This window comes from Atractosteus spatula, chromosome 5, assembly GCF_055471065.1.
Source record: "Atractosteus spatula isolate fAtrSpa1 chromosome 5, fAtrSpa1.hap1, whole genome shotgun sequence".
Lineage (NCBI taxonomy): Eukaryota > Metazoa > Chordata > Actinopteri > Semionotiformes > Lepisosteidae > Atractosteus > Atractosteus spatula.
In genome coordinates this window covers 63645295-63664136 of record NC_142710.1, presented here as the reverse complement: position 1 = coordinate 63664136, position 18842 = coordinate 63645295, and the positions used below count along the sequence as shown (strand labels likewise).

At 37.6% G+C, this 18842-nt stretch overlaps 1 protein-coding gene across 1 annotated transcript in view; it reads right to left on the bottom strand.

Annotated features, from left to right (window-relative positions):
* Window positions 1-18842, bottom strand: part of LOC148835455 (voltage-dependent calcium channel subunit alpha-2/delta-3-like) — a 194756-nt gene that overhangs the window by 153223 nt on the left and 22691 nt on the right. Inside the window, exons 2-3 of the mRNA XM_088915809.1 lie at window positions 8905-9045; window positions 8531-8558 (exon numbers count right to left, since the gene is read on the bottom strand). Of these exons, the coding sequence (XP_088771935.1) occupies window positions 8531-8558; window positions 8905-9045 (169 nt within the window). The remainder of the gene's footprint in view (window positions 1-8530; window positions 8559-8904; window positions 9046-18842) is intronic.

The window sequence follows — 18842 nt, the reverse complement described above, 5'->3', positions numbered from 1 at the left end:
AGGCTGTTACTTGAAAGCCAGTCCCAGTGGTGGCTCTCCTTACAATTAAGCTAGGGGAAAGTCAGAAAGTGCTAACATCTGCAAAAAATAAACCCTGCAAAGGACACTTTAAATAATTATATTTTCGTCTTCTAATCAGCGATTCTAATTACATTTTTTTATTACGCTGTTGCCGGGTGAGAAACCACATTTTTAGATGAAGACTCTTCCTTTTCCAGTGGCTGCCCCTCCTGCAGTCACTGATAGGCAGAGAAAAATTCATCAGAGCTTTAACTGCGTCTGTATAGAAGCGTAACACCATTAATTCCAGATTTCTGTGTTTGCCCTCCTCCCTTCCACTCTCATCTACAGTAAAGTACCTTTTCGGATGGATCACGCTGAGACAACTTGCTCCTTGAGATGTGAGCAAAGCAACCTTTGTCTTCTGACAGTTGGAGGCTGGCTGGCTACAGCTACCATCAACGTGCCCTAATCTTTCAAGAAACATTGTACCATTTTCCAATCTACCCTCAGAACCAAACATTTGAGTCATTTTCAGTAAGTGTGATTATGGGGGGAAAGTGATCGCGACTTTAATAGAAGTCGACAATTGGAATCCAATACAGAATATTCTTGAATGATATATCTTTATATCCCTCTAACCATTTTCTTTTGGCTCTGAAATTTAATTTTCAATGTTACATTCAGAGTAGTGATGAAGTTCACTCTGTCACCATGGATATAATAAATCAGCAAGGGAAACAAAACGTGACCTTGATATTTTTTGTTTTCATTTAAAGGATACTCTAGCAAAACTATTTTGAGATACTATACATTTGAAGGGTTATATAGAAAAATGTCACAAATGTTTTGACCCAAGTACACTTACAAAACATTTCAGGAAAAGAAATTCCATTTCTTTCATGAAGCAGTCTAACCCATTCAAATGCTTTCAGCATTCAAATACTTTTTAGAAGTATTTTATGTAGGTATCTTCTAAATAACTTCCATATATGGGATCTTCCTTGACACTCCAAACACTGCATCACTTTAGATTTTAAGTGATCAGGGTGAATTGTGTAAAAAACACATTTCCACATTGCAACTTTACTGGAACAGGAGAACAGGAAACGATACAGAGGATTGAAGATTTAGGCTATTGGAATGAGCAGACCCAAGTGACATTCAAATTTCTACATCTCATGACCTGTTGGCACATGAAGCATTGGAGCCATTTTGTTGGAAATCACTTAAGAACTAAGTGATTAATCTTTAAATCACATTACAAATGCATGACCTTAAATCTTGATCTTTGATTTTGATCTCAATGTCTCACATATAAAAAACAGATATTATAAAGGAATGAATAACTACAAAATCTGAAGTTCCTATAAGTTCAAAGTGCTTTATAATTTTGATTCTAAAAGCATTGTCCCTAGCCTAAGGTTTTAGGCATGTTGAATAATATGACTGCTTCTTCCATGCACACTGAAATTGTGAACGTGTTCTTCACACATCCAGGCCCGTGGTCAGAGAAAGAGGCAGAGGAAGACCAAAAACAACATGGATGGCGAACTGAGCAGAGAACAAAGCTGCTGGCAGAGCAGCTGAAGAAAAAACCGAGCGGCTCCACATCATCCAGGCTGCAGTCTACCATCAAACTGACGAAAAGGGCAAAGGATGAGGATGACGAGATTTCTGAAGCAATGCAGCATGTACCACTGGGCAGAGACTATCTGCATACCAAATATACAGTGTATGTTACACAGAATGTTATACAGTACATGCAGTATCTATATATGCAGAGATTATAGTATATACTGAATGCTATATATAGTATATATGCATAGTGCAAAAAAATACAAATACACAAAAACAGAAATATACACTTTAGCTAATAAAAATGCTTCACAGGTGTACTGTATGCAGAGCCACTTATTTCTGGGGAAGACCTGTTATTTTTCAGCATTGTACACTTGCACACCCCAAAATGTTTACAACTTTTCAAAAAAAGAAGAGGCCCTGAGTTATTTTGCCATAGCCACTGTGATCACGCTTTTATCAATGAAATTAAAGACTATTCACTGCATCGTATTCGTACTGAACCATATTTGGGGAATTATTCCCAACTTCAGTTATCCACCCTTATAAATAACATGGATCTCTCAGATCAAATACCCACATATAATTTTGCCATGCTTTGGAGGTTTAAAGACATCCCCAAATCCAGGAATATTACATTGTTGTGGTTGATTACCCTGTCATCCTGCTAAGATATTTAGTCTTTTAAGTCTTAACTTTCAGTTAGTCATTCAAGACAAAGGTGAATCAGAAGCACCACACAATGCAATGTACTTGTATGACAATGCAATGTACTTTTAGTCTATAGTTTCCATATTATGGAAAAAAAGTGTTCGGCTTCTGTGTTTTAGTGGTTATGAAGGAAAGTTTTTTTTTAATTATCTGGAGGTTATGAAGACACATTGGGGATATAAGGGGAAAGGTGAACTGGTCATTAAACATTGCACGCTAATGAAAAATCACTAATGGCTAGAGAAATTTACCAAATGTCTCTTGCAAGTTATACGTCTCTTTTTAAATGCATCATTACTTGTTAAAATGTGTTTTAAACCCCCACTGCTAGCTAATGTGTTCCATCATTCATTATCTCAGCACTCCACAGCTTTGGCAACCTACGATACAAACAATACTTAATACTATATACAAGTTTAATTTTTTTCTGTTTCTCCACATTTTTGTATTAGTAAAACCAGAAACACAGAAAAGCTGTGTCTGAAAAATATATACATCTAAAATATTAAAAACACATATCAAAATTAAAACATATACAGTAACATATAACATAGACACCAGTAAAAGAAATGTATTTACAATAGAACAGAGTTGCTTCCTAAAATTTCCAATATATTTAGGAGGTAATGTCATAACTGCAATCTTACAAGTCTGTGCTACGATCTATCTGAAGTGTTTATTCACTTCTAATTTAGTGGAAAATTAAGGTAAACAGAATTTTAAGTAAAAAGCAACAGTATACCGACAGCATATGTCTGTTGTGCTGTATAACAATCCTTCATCATGCAGTGTGTTAAAAAATGTTTTGTACAGTTTTACTTTGCATAGACTTATTGCTATACTTCTCCACACTGTGTAGCTTTTATATTTCTGTAACTGAATATCAATGGATTATTATGATGATTATTATTTATTATAATTATTTGTCAAATGCATATCAGCACTGAAAATTACTTATAAATCATATTCGGGGTTTTCTTTTTTTCTCCATTTTCCATGATTAATGTCTTTAAAATGAAGTCATTTAGATTTAGAAGATCAATAAAAAATGGGGAAAAAAACACTTTGAGAGACCTGTGAAATCTAAGATCTAAAGATATTTTGATTGCATGCTGCCCTTTTTTAAGGCTAGGGAATAGAATGGAATTCTATAATGACCCTAACTATAAATATAACTAAAACAAAATGGCTCCCCAATATTACTTTACCTTAATATAATTTTGGAAAACAAAGCTTTCTTTAAAAAGAAATGTGAATAATCAATTTCTCCTACAGAGACATTCTGTTTGTCCAGAGCATAGATGAGATGACACATGACTTTTGTTGTTGAAAGAAAATGACTAAAAAGTACTTTTCTTTGCTTTCATTTCCTTTTTCTATATACCAGTGCACTTTCTATGTAATATATTTTTGTGGAAAAATAATGGCTGTAAAAGCACAGCAATCTTCAGAATGGGGCAGCCTCATCAATACACTGCTTGTATTCAATCTGTTGTTGATTTAAACCTGAAATGGTTTTCATGCTCAAAAGCACAGACAACAGAGGAATGTGAAAAACTAGGAGTTTAACAATAAAATGTGAAGTTCTTGAAAAGTGTACAGAAGATTTGTTTTAGCAAAAAAAAGCTCAACGGGATATATAAGCCAAATTTTAACTAGCCGTCATACCTTTTTAAACCATTAATAATGTATATGTTTTTGAGAAATTATGAGGAACTCTATAAATGGACAATTATTAGGAGAATATAACTTTAAGCTGCGTTTCATACCATTTGAAATGCCTTCTTTAATTATCGATATTTATTATGTCATGTTCATGATTTGTCAAATTCATTAATAGCTGATTAACATGAGCACTTCTTAACATTTTCACTGGCTAAGCCAAGTAACATCAAAATCAATAACATGTTTCGGGCTCCAGAACAAAAACAGTAGAAAGAATGTACATTGTGTCATGCCCTCTGCAGCCAGAGGGCGCTCCTACTCTGTCCTGTCCCTAGTTTCCTGCCTGGCTGGCCTTCTGGTCCCTCTCTTTCCCTTGGGCTATATATTTCCGGGTCTTGCACTCTGCCCTCGCTCAGCATTGACGTTCGGATGTCCTGAGACCCGCCTAGCACCAGGTCGCCCCACGTCCGCTACCTGAGGGCGTAGGTTTCTATACGGCACTCCTGAACTCTTTGCACTAACGAGCCCGGGCCTTTTTCCCATTCCGCCGCTACGCATATGGGTCTTTATCCACTCTCCTGCTCTCCACGGTTAGTCCCTTTGGACGTCCGTGACATATTGAACCGAGACAAAAAATTGAAAAAGGAAAATCACAACAAAAAAACTCATATTCATGTATTTGTTTAGAGTATCATGTGAGTCTCATTGCTCATATATTAGCACTTCAAATCAATGGTACTGTATGTCATTAAATAAGTAAGAGTGGGAGACTATAAGCATCAAGAGTTGACAGTATTGACCAGGCTTGAATTTTCCAGCAATTGTCCACTTATGATGACTTGCTGCATAGCTGTGACTCCTGTGACATGTCAGGTGCCTGCCGGCTTCCAATGTCATCAATAGGAGCCTCATTCCACTTCCAGTCATTATCAGCTGTATTGCAGGCACTATGGGGCTCAGGCTGCACAGGATGGTTTGGAGAAAAAGATTCACAGGAGAATCCCTCCTGTGCTAGGATTTAACACTGTATTGATTGATTAACAAGGATTGTAAGAAAATAATTCATTGACTGTTTAACAGTGTGTTATACTGTACCAGATGCATAGGATCTTATTTCTTTAACCACACATATAAAGCATGGCAATAAAATGTACCATCACTGTTTTAGGATTTTAATAATAGATTTAAAAGTTAGGCTGCAAGATTTTGTTATCTATGAAAATGTTAAAATACTTTCATAAATGAGCACACAAAATGAGTGGTCATACTAAAATCCAGTACAAAGGGTACAGATATGTGATATTTCTGTTGAATGCAGAAACAGAGACTACTGTAGCATCTATAATGCAGATAAGGTTCATAGACTTTATGACTGTGTAAGTTTGACATGCACAGAAAGCCCTGCTATCAGCTTGTCAGCTTCTGAAATGCTTAATTCCATTAATCTGCACTCCCCTGGGAAAGAGGGAAGAGTACACAGGATTTCCAGTGACATTAACGGGCTAAATTGGGGGTACAGAGTGACTGCTGCTGCAGAATATATGTTTACCGGGCAGCTAATGCAGCTGGATTAGTGCCACAGTGTCATTAAATAGAGAAACCACGATCAAGCAATTAGCTGGAGTCTCACTGGCCTGCAGTTGTGCACTTGGCATGTGTAAGAACTAAGAGCACTGTAAGCCACTGTAGTAGTAGCAGTTTTTGACAGCTTTCATTCCAAAGGCAAAATGGAAAATATATGCCTCTTCCGACAAAAGATGTTATCTTTAAATAGGAGCTTTTTTTGGTCTAGTAATGCCTTCAACAAGGACAGGCTGTGGCTCTTCAACGCTGTACGGTACAATGAGGACCTTCTTCATTTTGTATGGGAGCCCAGCCCGGGAACAACTGTAAGCGAACTGTGTGTTCAACGGGCTGCTCCCCCTGCCAGCCATCATCATTTCTTTGGCCTCAGCTGAAAATCATAAGCAAAGCTTCCATGTAAGTAATAATGGCAGATTGCTTGTTCTCTGCCAGTGGTCCTTGAGGGCCATACAGCTGAGGAACGTGTAGTTTAATGAACCGAAGGAATTGAAACACTTTGGTTTTTCTTAACCAGTGATGGTACTTAGCTGCCAATAGGTAAGGACAAGTAAGCATAAGTACAATATATAATATATAATCAAATGTTATGCTTTCCCTGAAAACCAGAAACGTTCCACATAACACCAAATTGCTGGCAAAAAAAACCCCCGACACAAAGCAGCAGCAGACGGAGATTTTTGTTTAACACCCTGGGGACGTGCTCGTGACTCCACAATCTCAAGGTTTGTCTCCAACTTCGTCTCAACTGGCATCCTATGTCACTGTCACAGGCTAAAAGTCTGAACCCAGAGCACTGGCTTTGATAAGAGAGGATATACAGTACCATCCCAAGAATGCCCTGCCTAGCCATGCTCTTCTCCCAAGAAGAGAGGCTAGATTGTTGCCGAGGACTCACAAGATCATTTTCTCGTAAAATACGGTATCAACTAACATGTTTGGAGCTTCGAGTTGCACTCTCCATGTCTCTCTGCTATTCATCTGCAACTTCTATTATTTCCACACTAACATCAACAAAACGTTTAAGTGAACAATAGGGAGATAGGTGAAATGCTGCCTTTATTTAATGTTTTGTAAAAAAAGACTCTGTGTGAATTTATATTTATTCCCTGACCAGCAAGTAATAATTGGCATTTGAGGTGATTGCAGTCATCACAATCAATACTAATTTTCTGTCATTTACACCTGTCAGCAGTAACTGCTAGGGTCACACAGTGTTAGGCCTGACAGGGTCTTATTCAAGTGCAGTGTGTTTAGCATAACTCTTTGCCAGTGCTATTAATATCCAAGGTCTATGCCATGTCATTCAATAAACTAAATGTTTTTTCCAAAAGTGAACAGTGATCAATACACACAATTCAAGCCTTTTAAAGTATTGCTATCTATCCCTGTAAGGCAAGGGGGTGGGGGTGACATGGCTTTCACCTGAGCCTCTTTCTTTTAGTTTCTTTGGCTCATTTATTTGTTTAGTATTAATCACAGACCTAATGTTACTCTATAAGAAACTGAAGAATGAAGAGTGAATTGGTTAAAGCTGTACAACATGACAGTCTTTGTCAGAATAATGTGAAACAAATTCAAAGATAAATATATTTGCTAAGGATAAATTTAGTACAAGGAACCTTCTGATATTTCTATGTTAAGCACAGATATGGTGACTCAGGAGTAAGGAGTGAAATTGCTTTGGCTCCACTAATTTACTTCAGTCATATCTCAAAGAGGACAGGAAAACAGGTCAAGGGGTTAAAGGTCGGTGTAAGGTCAATAAAGCAGGGTGATCCATACATCCCTGTTCCCATGACCCTGGACATGAAAGTTACTCAAGGAGCTAAGATATGAAAATGACCAGAGATGATCAGGACAAGGAAAATCAATCTAATATATCCAAGTGTTTTTTTTATTCATATTTTTTTAGAAAAGCCAATAAAAGAAAGATTAAGACAAATTACTTCAGGGAAATCTAATACAAAAACCAAACTGGTATTCTCAGTACTTTTTACATTCACTCAATACTGTAATAGTAGAAGGTATTGACAGGTTTACAAAAATGTACTGTAAGTGAGTTAGATGTGCACTGCAAATTTGAGACCAATGTTCAGCTGACTCATCACTGGAAAAGACTAGCTGACGGGAGTTTTGGGCAGTAAAGCACTAAATTCACCTGGAAGACATGACCTTAAAGGTGTAGTTTCCTACTTGGATTAAAATGGACTATGAATAATTTATTTCCCTTGCTGAGCTTTACAATTTACATATAGAAACAGTATGAAGAGCTGCTTGCATGCTGCATTTTTCTGAAAACTACACTCAATCTACTGCATAAACTGAGTCATGAGGTAGATTTGAAGTCTATAACATTAAGGCATATTGAATACCTGGGTAATCGGACAGGTGCAGTTCTCCACATTGGTGTCTGGACTACGTCTGTTAAAGTCCAAAAACAAATGATGAAAACATTTTAGAGCCGACTCTTTCCATTCTCTCACATCAAACTGCAGTGCCCCCAGATCCCCTTCCTTCTAAATAGTTCAGCAGACTTATAAAATAGAATGCATCTAATTTATAATTTAAGGGAAGCAATCATCCCACTCTTTCCAGGACAGGTAGCTCAACCCAGAGAGCGAAACATCAGAAATTTAAAGCAATAGACATTTTAAGAACAAATGAAGTTTTTTGTCAGGGCACCTTCTAATGATCTACAGTACCTAGATAGTATTAACACACCTCTTCTCCGTTCTGGCACCATAAATAGATATGATTTAATCTGGAGTCTATGGCTCTGAAACAGGTTACACAGGACACACTCAAACAGACATGAAGAACATGAGGTACTGTAACAAGCACAGCTGATAATAAACTGGCTGGCATCCCATCCTGGTTGTACCCTGCCCTGTGCCCACTGCTTGCTAGGGTGGGCTCCCCCACAACCCTGAAATGGATGGGTGCTATACACTGGAGGGGACCTGCAGTACTTCCCGATGTGCAGTCTCACCTGGGTGATGCACAGCTGCCATTCTGTACTAAAGGCAGCGAGGCAGAAAAAGGAGAAATTGCTTTAGGATGGTGAATGGGAGGGAGGCCAAATTGTACAAGCCCAGAGTGGAACTGAACAAAGACACCAAGGTTAAAACCCCTTCTCTTATGAACAGTGTCCATGGGATCTGTAACAACCAAGTGTAACACTGTGGGAGTGGGCGGAGGTCAGCAAGAACCACAAAATAACACAAAAAACGGTGAAAAAAAACAAAACAGAAAGCAAAAAGAAGAGTGTGCCGCTGCGCACCGCCACATCCAGGCTGGGCTCACCGTATTCAATAGGGTCCAGCCTGGGAGAGCAGGGAGCGTAAAAAATAACGACAGCCTTACCCGGGAACAAACCCCTCCGGGTCTGTCGGTGAAATGATCGTCCCCTTTAGGGGTTGACCCTGCTCGTCCCTCAGTGGGGATGTGCAGTGTGCCTTTATAGAGTCCTCACAGCTGCGGCTCATTCTCCAGCAGCCCGAACAGCTGTGACGACCAAAGCAACACACTAGACACGCCCCCACGTGATGACACACAAGCAAACAAGACCTTGGCTTAATCTCGCATTTAAAGAATGGCACCTCCTACATTATTGTGTCTCTGGTCTCCATACGACATCAGTGATGAAATTATGGTTCAGACAAAAGAGTACCACTCACTAGTCCACCACCTCTTAACTAGAACTCAGTTCAAATATTGTTTGGATATTTTAATTTAATGGCATTAACATGCACTTCTATCTCAAGATAAAACAACACAATACTTCACTTACTCTCTTCTACCAAACTTTAGGAAAACCTCAGTTCTTCCATTTAAACACAGCTATCATGATTAATGTTAACTTTGTAATTGGCGTCTAATGTCTATTCATCACTTAAATCTGTTTCTTTATTAAGACCATCCTAATGCAATAAATTAAGCACTCTTGTGTCCTACTTGGCAGTGTGATTAATGGTGCTACAGACTAGAGTCCTTCACACACCTAAGCACAGACTAACTATTGTAAATGTCAGTTGTTGTGCCCAACTTCTACAAGCAATTTTTTTCGTTCCCCATTAATAAAGAAAACAGGAGTTGAAAGAGCTATTATAATTAGGGGTCACATCAGATGGACTTATTGATTCCTGCTTCCTTTGTGTTTTTTTAAAAATAATCCATGGGACGGCTGATCGTTTCCGTGTGATGCACAATCAAAGGCAATTTAAAAACAGTTTCATAAATGCAATCATTGAACTGACTGAAAGAAACTTACTGGTTTTCATCCATGAGTTCTTTCTCTCTTTATTTCAGTGGTTAGTTTTTTACATCTAAGAAATCTGAAGAGTTCAAGATTGCATTCTCAGGCAGGAAACATTTGATGCCAGTAAGGTACAGTAACTTAATAAATGTAAGCATCAGATATTCCGCATTACAAATCTACAGTATTATATAAATAAATTTCCTCCAGAGAGAAGGGCTCTATGAAACACTTATAGATTAAAATGCACTGTGGATCTATTGAAAATATCTTAACAGACAGCATTGTCTGTATGTCTTTTGAAAAAAAATAAATTAATAAGAATACATATCTGTGTAATTATCTGTGTTTCAGGAAAGGATATGAGAATATAACAATACCACTAGGTGTCATAGAAATAAGCACTAGGCATTAGTACAAAGCAAGAAATTAATCATACCTAAATTAATCTGCTATGACTACTGGCTCAGTTTACAGTAAAAGCCTTGAATACTTCAAACTTCGAAACAGGTGAGGTTATCCCTCGGTCCTTTTACTTTTATTCAAAGAACTTTCAAAATTGTATGACCCTTGGCCTCCAGAATGCAAAAATCATTCAACCTTCCAATAATTTTCAGCACATGGGTATTTAAAAATGCACTGCTATTAACACAAAGATGATGGTAGGCTGATAGGAACAGTCAACAGTGCTATATGACAATTGTGTCATTCTAATCGCCTTTTCTGGGGGAGGGATGGCTTTGGCAGCTAAAAGGTGTTCAGTAGGGTAATCACTATGTAAGGAACCATGAAAATTTCAAGGGTGAATAAACCTTTCTTCACAAAATTATATACTGTTGTCTTTACAGCATAAATCAAATCAACCATAATTTAAAGTATGCAATTTAAATACCCATAGCACATTTAAACAGGCTTACTCTGGATAAAAATGTGTCAGTATAATCAGCAATTATCCATCATTTCTTCCATCCATTACCAGAAGCAGCTTGGCTATCGACAATTTCAAATTAATCGATAGTAACAAGGTCACTGACATAGGACAAAATCACTCACAATCTGTATTCAAACATGTAAGGGCATGCAACGCAAAACCATTTAGGAGGGGTGAAGGGAAAAGCATTCTAGAGTTCAAAATAAAGAAAGCACAACGTGCACAAACTAGCACAGGTGACCCTTCCATTTATCCATTATCAGAAAGCCACGTATTCCTCGTACAGATCACAGCAGCCCCGAGCACAACCTGGAGGCAGAGGGCTCAAGGCAGGGTTCAGTCAATAACTGCAGGGGGCACACACACGTACAGTATACAAGCACGGGGGTGATTCAGAGACACCAGTTAGCCCAGCCAGTATATCTTGGTAATGCTGAAGGAATCTGGATAGCCAGTGAGTAACACAGGGAGAAACTGAACTGCACACAGAAGCTTCCCCGGACTGGCAGGAACTGCGAGGATCAGCCCTCTATGCTGCAAACCAGGTGATTCATACCGTATGTATGTCCAACTTTCTCAGAACTTTGTTTAAAAAGTTTTAATCATTAGAGAACACATTCATCAGCCTGAATATAAACATGAGGCTTAAGAAGCACCGTGTTTTAGATCGTTCTCAGGATAAATTCGGCTAGGGGACTACCATCTTGAACAGAATGTACTCATTCTCTGTACATCAGATGTCACTTCCATTAGAGTTGTTGATCACATTCCCTATTATGTTCTTGATCCCTGGCTTCCTTCAGGAAATAGCTGGATGAGATCCTCAGATCAATTAGCTACTAACTTTCAGTCTGAGAAGATGGGTTGGATGGTCTCCTTTTGTTTGTAACTGGTCTTATGTATGAAAAGGATATACAATAGGTTATGTAAGCAGAAAGCACAAAGAGGAAGAATAATGTGGATTTTACAGAAAATGGGAAAAAAGGCTAATATCTAACCATGGTTTGATTTTTATATACTGTATGTGTGTTTTCAGAAGTGGTATTCAAAATAAAGCCTTTCTTTTTTACACCATCCGTGTTTAGTAACATCCCTCTCACAAATGCACATTTTGATCTCAAACAGTTTTGCAACAATACACAGACATTCCCATTTTTGTTACCGTATGTGCCTTATTGGTCAGTTGCAGGCCTTTACGGTCTATAAAAGGAGAACTGCACACAGACCAAAGGTCAGTAGGTTTAACGCATGGAAGGAAGTATGAAATAACTGACCTTTCAAAACAAATCCACAATTACTGCAGACAAAACAGACAATAAGCTTAGTTTTAGTCATTTTTTCTCCATGCATTCTTTCTCTCAGTTCATTGTTTTACAATCTGATTACTGTTTTTCACTCAAACGAATGCTCATTAATCCTAAAATTTTGTTTTCTCTATTTTATTTCACAGTTTTCATTAAGAAAACAAAATGTAGCATTGTCTAAAGAATGATTAAAACAGTAAAGGAAAGAGAAATATTCCAGTATTTCTGTGTGATGCTGTTTACCAGAACAAACACAAAACAAAGAATCCACATTTTTCACACACGACATTGCAACATGTAATTAGACACAGCTAATCATATACTGGCGCTGATGACAGATAAAGGTTATGGTGATGGGGGTGGCTGTTTCATTACTGTTGTTGTTGATTGCATTCTTATCTCTGGTGATCAGTGGCGAAACAGAATAGCAACTGATGATAAATGGTACCGAAGGGGATATTTATCACCATTGTTCACATTTATCACTAGCAGGTTTGTAATAGCACATGAGCCCAAGAATCCTACACAGTGAACATGACCAGAATGGCTACCAGCTAATTTGTGAAGTAATCCATTCTGTGTCACCAACACACAAAAACTTTAAAATACATTTAAAAACAGCAAAAAGTAGCCTCACTGTTTCCATTTTCTTGATTTCTGATATGAAACCAGAAAATCATTTAGTTAATTAAGTGACATCTTAGATTTCTTCATGTCTTCCAACAATCTCTGAACAATTACAATTTTCAGATTTATCTATGATTTTGTTTTAAGGATTATCAAGAATCAAGACTCTTCATTTGCAAAAGGTTACAATGGTTTAGCAAAGATCTTGACAAAGTTGTTGACAATGATGGACTGGTAACAGAGTATTTTTTACTACTGTTGCTTATTGCTGACAAGCTCTGGGTTGCCGCATCTCTAACCAGGAATGTGGACTTTGTGACACTGGAAGGATGCATAATGCTGTTATCAACTAATGAAAGACTCTTAATCTACTTATTAAGCCCCATTTGCATTTGTACTTTCATGTCTTCAGAGGATCATAATAGGGAAACAAAAGTCTTTCAGATGATTACACCTGGAAAGAAAAAGTAAGGAAGAAAACACAAGAAGCAGTTCAGACATCACAAACATAAAACATAGCATTAAAATATCATTGTGTATATTTAAGTGTTGTATAAACCCAATGTATTTACCTTAAAACATGTCAACAAGAAGAGTACTAGCTTTGGGCAACAATAAAATATTAATTCTACATGACAACATTGCTCTTTTTCGAAGTAGCTTAAGCTGTATTGACTTAATATAGAAAATGTCTCCCTCAGATTTTTTGCTCTTCATTAAATTTGTTTTTCTAAACCATTGTCTCCTGAAACGATTAATTCAGTAGGTAATGACCTGCAAGCATTAAACGCCCAAGCTAACATCAAAAATGCTTTTAATATTTGGTCATTATGCATGCTTGCTGAGAGCATGTACTGTAGTATAGTTTCGGGAACTGTTGGCATATACAGTATCAGCATCCACGTTCTAATCCACAGCATTAAAGAATTATCTTGCATGGGCTTAAGACACGATCATGGACTGAACGAGTAGGTAAAGTGAAAGTCCATACCAGAGCATAGCAGTTCAACAGGCCCGACCTCATTCTGGTTATCACAACATTAAGCATACTGAGAGCATGTCTATTGCAGTTATTACCCCAGAAATGTTAGTCTCCATTTACTGTTGGGTGGACTGGAGCAACTGGGGTCAAGCACCCCACTCAAGAATACTACAGCAGTATCTGCAACCACACTTGAATCCACAACCTGTCAACTGTGTCTCCAGACATTTACCTACAGTACAACACTGTTCTGTCCTCTGATCTGAATGAATACTTCACAGAAATGCTCCTTGTTGGATACTGTGTACTGAACTATTGCAATTGTACGTTATCACTACACATCCTGTGTAGGCAAATCTTAAAAGCTGCTTTAAGAAGTTAAACAGCTTTAACAGAATGAAATATTATTTACTGAGTTCATGCCACCCCTCACAGCTCTCTCTCTCTCTCTCTCAAATGAATGGATAAAGATCAGTGTAAGGACACTTGACACACTGGCTAAACACTGAACAAGCATCTGTTTCTGTCAATACTCTGCTGTGCAGAGACTTCTCTGCCTTCTTTTAGCACAGGCCAACATTATATTCAAAAGGAAGTATCTAATAATTTGCTATTGCTCAAGCAATAAGCTCAGTGTAATGTGAATAAAAGACAGATTTAAGGTGCACAAACGTGGTCCTGGCACAGTGTGCATGTATGTCAAAACAAATAACTTTTAACGTGACACTGCTGCAGCTGTTCCACAGGTCTCACTTCTTCTGCCACCTAGTGATGAGTTATAAGAATTGCAATAGAAATGCATCTCAAACGGGACAACCCTGAGACATTTTACTTAAGGATGCTATAGTAAATGAATAATGCTTCATATAATGCACATATTTAAAAGGTATAACGAGGATTCTGCAAACACACTGGATGACACATAATTGATTTGCATCACTTATGCCTAACATTTAACTGCCTAAATAAGAACAATAAGGCTGGTACGAATTCCTTAGACTTATACCAGTTCCAAATATTTGATCTTTCATGATCAGTCAAGATTAACAGAAGACAAGGAAAGGCATGAGGGACCTCTCTGTAAAAGATACGGATACTTTGTTACGTAATTCAGGGTACACTTGTCTTGCAAATTTCGTCAACATTAGTTATTACAGGAGATATACTGTACTAGGTTTAGGTAATTAAACTTTCTTTTCTTTCCAGTATCTTAGCCTTTTAGTTTTATAAAGCATCAGATTTTGCAGGTTTCCTTTAAAGAAGCAATAGGAATCTGGGGGAGACCCATAAAAGATTTTTTCTTTAGTGCCATCTCCTTAAGAATATTTTTGGCTGAATGATACTGTACATTACCACACGGGTACCCCTACTGGAAAGATAAAACTGAAAAATATCAGCTCTGCTAGTCAATCTCCAGATACGAAATGGATCAAGCAAGCTGATACTTAAAGAATATAAAGGTCAGAAACACTTGTCCCAAACTAGAGAGGGGTTAGACGATGCCCTTCTTGAAATATGAACCAGCTCCCTCAAGAACATCGCCACTCTCAATTGGATTATGCTGGATTAGCCATGTGTTCTAGAAAAAGCTAAAGAGCAATTCAAAAAGTATTAGTTCATATAAGGATCATCTTTTTTTTGTGGTGATTGTGTATGTTCATGCACTGTTTATATGAAGACATACTGTACGACGGTCACATACTCTGTGAAAGCCTTATACTAGCTTGTCTACAGTACATGTATAATTTATGTAGGAATAAAGCTTTCACTTACTCCTTTCATTCCGTTTTAATATAAATCAGATTAAGCATGAATTGTGATAGGGGAAAGCATATAATTTGAAGATCTTACTAAAAATGAAAATTCTGTTCATGTCAAGGAGAATATACTTTGTTTTTCCACCTTGCTGTGACCCCCAAAGCTTTTAAAAACTTCACACACTGACGTAAATTGAGGTGAAGCAGTTAAACTGCCTGATCGACAAGATAGCTTGCTGTGGACAAAATTGTCTTTCAACGTGACAGAGGAGATTCTACTCATGTTAATAAAGGGCATCTCAACCCAGATTTTCAATTTACAATTCCAACAATTACTAATGCCACCAAATGTCACCAAAACGATCTTCTACAGTACTATGGTGGGTGTTTTTCTAGTTTCCTTTTCAATGTGGATAAATACAATAATCACAGTACATACGATTAATCTCTTGTCTTGTTGACATGACTTCAAGGTTGTGTGGGATTCTGATCTGAGTTTGTCCTAAATACAAGATCTTGTGTTTTTAGTCCACTGTAGTCACTACAAATTAAGGGTGCGTGTCTTCATGTTGACACAACTCGGAAGTTCTCTGATTGTTTTACTAAAAATGTCATCGTGAAGTAGAAGAAAAATATTGCCAACATGATCAGGTACAAACAGCAGCGTCATTGATTATTTTACAAATTCTACTTGATGTGCATTTTCAAGGGAGTCAAAAATTGCATGTATGCAGCACAACTAAACGTTCTTTGAATTCACAACAAAAAGATACACTCAAGAATTAAAGTCTGGGACAAAGGAACGGCTGTCTCACAGCAAAAGATGGAGGATGAGAAGTGGGATGCAGTTTAACCAGCTGACAGGTGTGCTTACCAGTGGGTAACAAAGGGTTCAGGATACCTATATCCATACACTGTTTATAAAATTATTTTTTCAAGTTTTAGGGTTCCCTAAGAACAAGCTTATAAACATCATACATTATAGCAAAATTAATTTTCTTGTATTCATTGCCTCTCCTTGTATACTAGTCTCTTATTTTCCTATTTGCAGATTTATTTTAAATCTCTTCTATATCAGTGCTTTGCCCTCGAGCAGTTCCATGCTGTTATATTTTGATTATCAATGCATGTTAAGTACTGCCACCTTTTTTTTCCACAGTATCAGCCTCATTAGCGAAGACAGCAAATAAGATGTGTACTGTATATATTCTCATCGTTGCTTCCTCCCTAATGTACAGATTATGGCATAAAACAAATACATGCATTTTTCCTCTTAGATAACAAGGTGGACATTTGTCGAGTGGATACAATTTTGAGTTATGATTTTAATGTTATTTGACACCAGATATGACAATATAAAATTTATCATTTTTATTCCTTTTTATTTTTTCTCATTTCACAGAATGCTGATTTAATGCTCTCACACACTTCATTTTTGCCATATCTGAAATGCAGCAGTACAGAACAAAAAGGGCAAAGGTCATAAAGGTCCTTTCAGATCCAATTTCAATGCTCTTTCATTCATTAAGCTCACAACTTTGTCTCTAGGCCTTGTGGAGTCGTGATCCATCTAGAAGCAACAAACTGTCTTTAAAGTATTAATGCACTGTTCCTTTAATTCTCAACAAAACTATTGATAAAGCCATGAACATGAGCCTCTGGCACTAAGAAGAATAACTGATAGTACTGCGGTGGACAAGTTATAATGCATCAGAAAAATGGTAGGCGTCTAAGTTTATGATGCCCACAAGCTAACTACAAACAAAGTGAATATTGATTTTGACAATTTCCCTTTAAAGCTTCATTTTTTTTTAGCATGTGTCATTTCATCATGCAAAGGCAATAGAAACTTCCACTGATAATGTGAACTGGTAGGAGGCTAAAATAAAAGCTGTTTGCAGTGGCTGGAAGCCATCGACTGTCTGCATCCAGTGGAGCTGAATTATCTCTTCTACTATGAGCAGTTTTGAAGTATTTCCATGCTGTCGACACGTGAGAGAATCATTTTCTTTCCCCTTCCTAAGTGATTATAAAAATGCAATTACTTTACGGTGGTACACTTCCACTGAAGAAGGAACTTAGGGGGCATTTTCTTCTCATGGTGCTAATGAAGAATTTCAGTTAGTTCAACTGTCATGCCCCGAAATATACGGTACGGTAAGTTGCTCTTTGCTGGCAAGCTAGGCAACAAGTTAGTCTATATATATATGAAAATACAGTCATATTCTGCTGAAACATATATATCCCATTGATTTTATTAGAATAACGTGTACTTCTACACAGATAAGAAATATAAGATATCGACATTTGGGAACATATTGTTTTGACTATAAAATTAAAACTATAAAATTAAAATTAAAGCTATAAAATTAGGCAAACTTAAACTTCACGGTGATAATAAGTTATTTAAGATTTCAGTGTGAGAAGAATTTTTTTAAAGATGTTAGAGAGTGGGGACCTGCTTCAAACAGCAAACAGCAAATGAACAAATAAAATTTAACTGAAAAATAAATATTACTAAAGAAGAAAATAGACATCAGTTCCATGGAGTCTTCTTCAGGTGTACAGGGGAGAGAAGAAGCAAACTGGCATAATATGGAAGACAAAAGAAAGGATTAGAATGGATAGGGAATCTGAAAAGCAGGTTAAAAAGATGGAAATTTGGGATACAAATTGTGGAAGGCAGCATTCCGTAAATGCACAGAATGATTACTATGAGATTAGTCAACGTTGAGAGCTGGGGAATGTGTAAATCAAGTTGAAGCATAATCTAGGTTTTTGACGTCTTGTCTTGAACCTCTGTGAGAGGATGCAGGCAGAAAAGGTCAGTGTAATCACGGGCAGGAGAGGTAACACAGGAAACTATCGGCTTGGAGAGACGTTTGATCCTCACTGCTTTGACATGTTCCCTGAAACCGTCAGCCCGTCTTCTTCCTGTTTCAACGATGTCAGCGGCAGCACACTTTCTGCACGAGAAGCAGTAAGTGAGTCAAGGATGGACAAGCATGATGCTGCTTGTGTGGTCTTGCCGTTTGTGTGGTCTTGAAATGGCCAGATCGGTCTTGTACATCTGCAGATGTGCGCTGACAAATATCTATCTCCAGGTGATACAGCAGATTCCATGGCAGCAAACAGTAAACGGGACAGAGGACTGCTACCGACGGTTAAGGGAACTGTCAACAAGAAGATGGTCGGCAGTAATTGGACGATAGTGTCTGGAAAAAAGTTCAAATTGAGGGGTCATTGTGCAAAAATGGAGACGTGTTTTTATAATTCTCACAGTGATTACACTGACCTGTCAGTCTGTAACCTTTCATAAGGATTCGGAGATGCCCAAAAAAATATCAGAATCCAAAATCATCCTTAAACTCCTTTCACACATAGTGCTCAATGAGCGACTCATCTCTCCGTTCATTTACCCCACTCAAAATCCCCTCTCCACTCT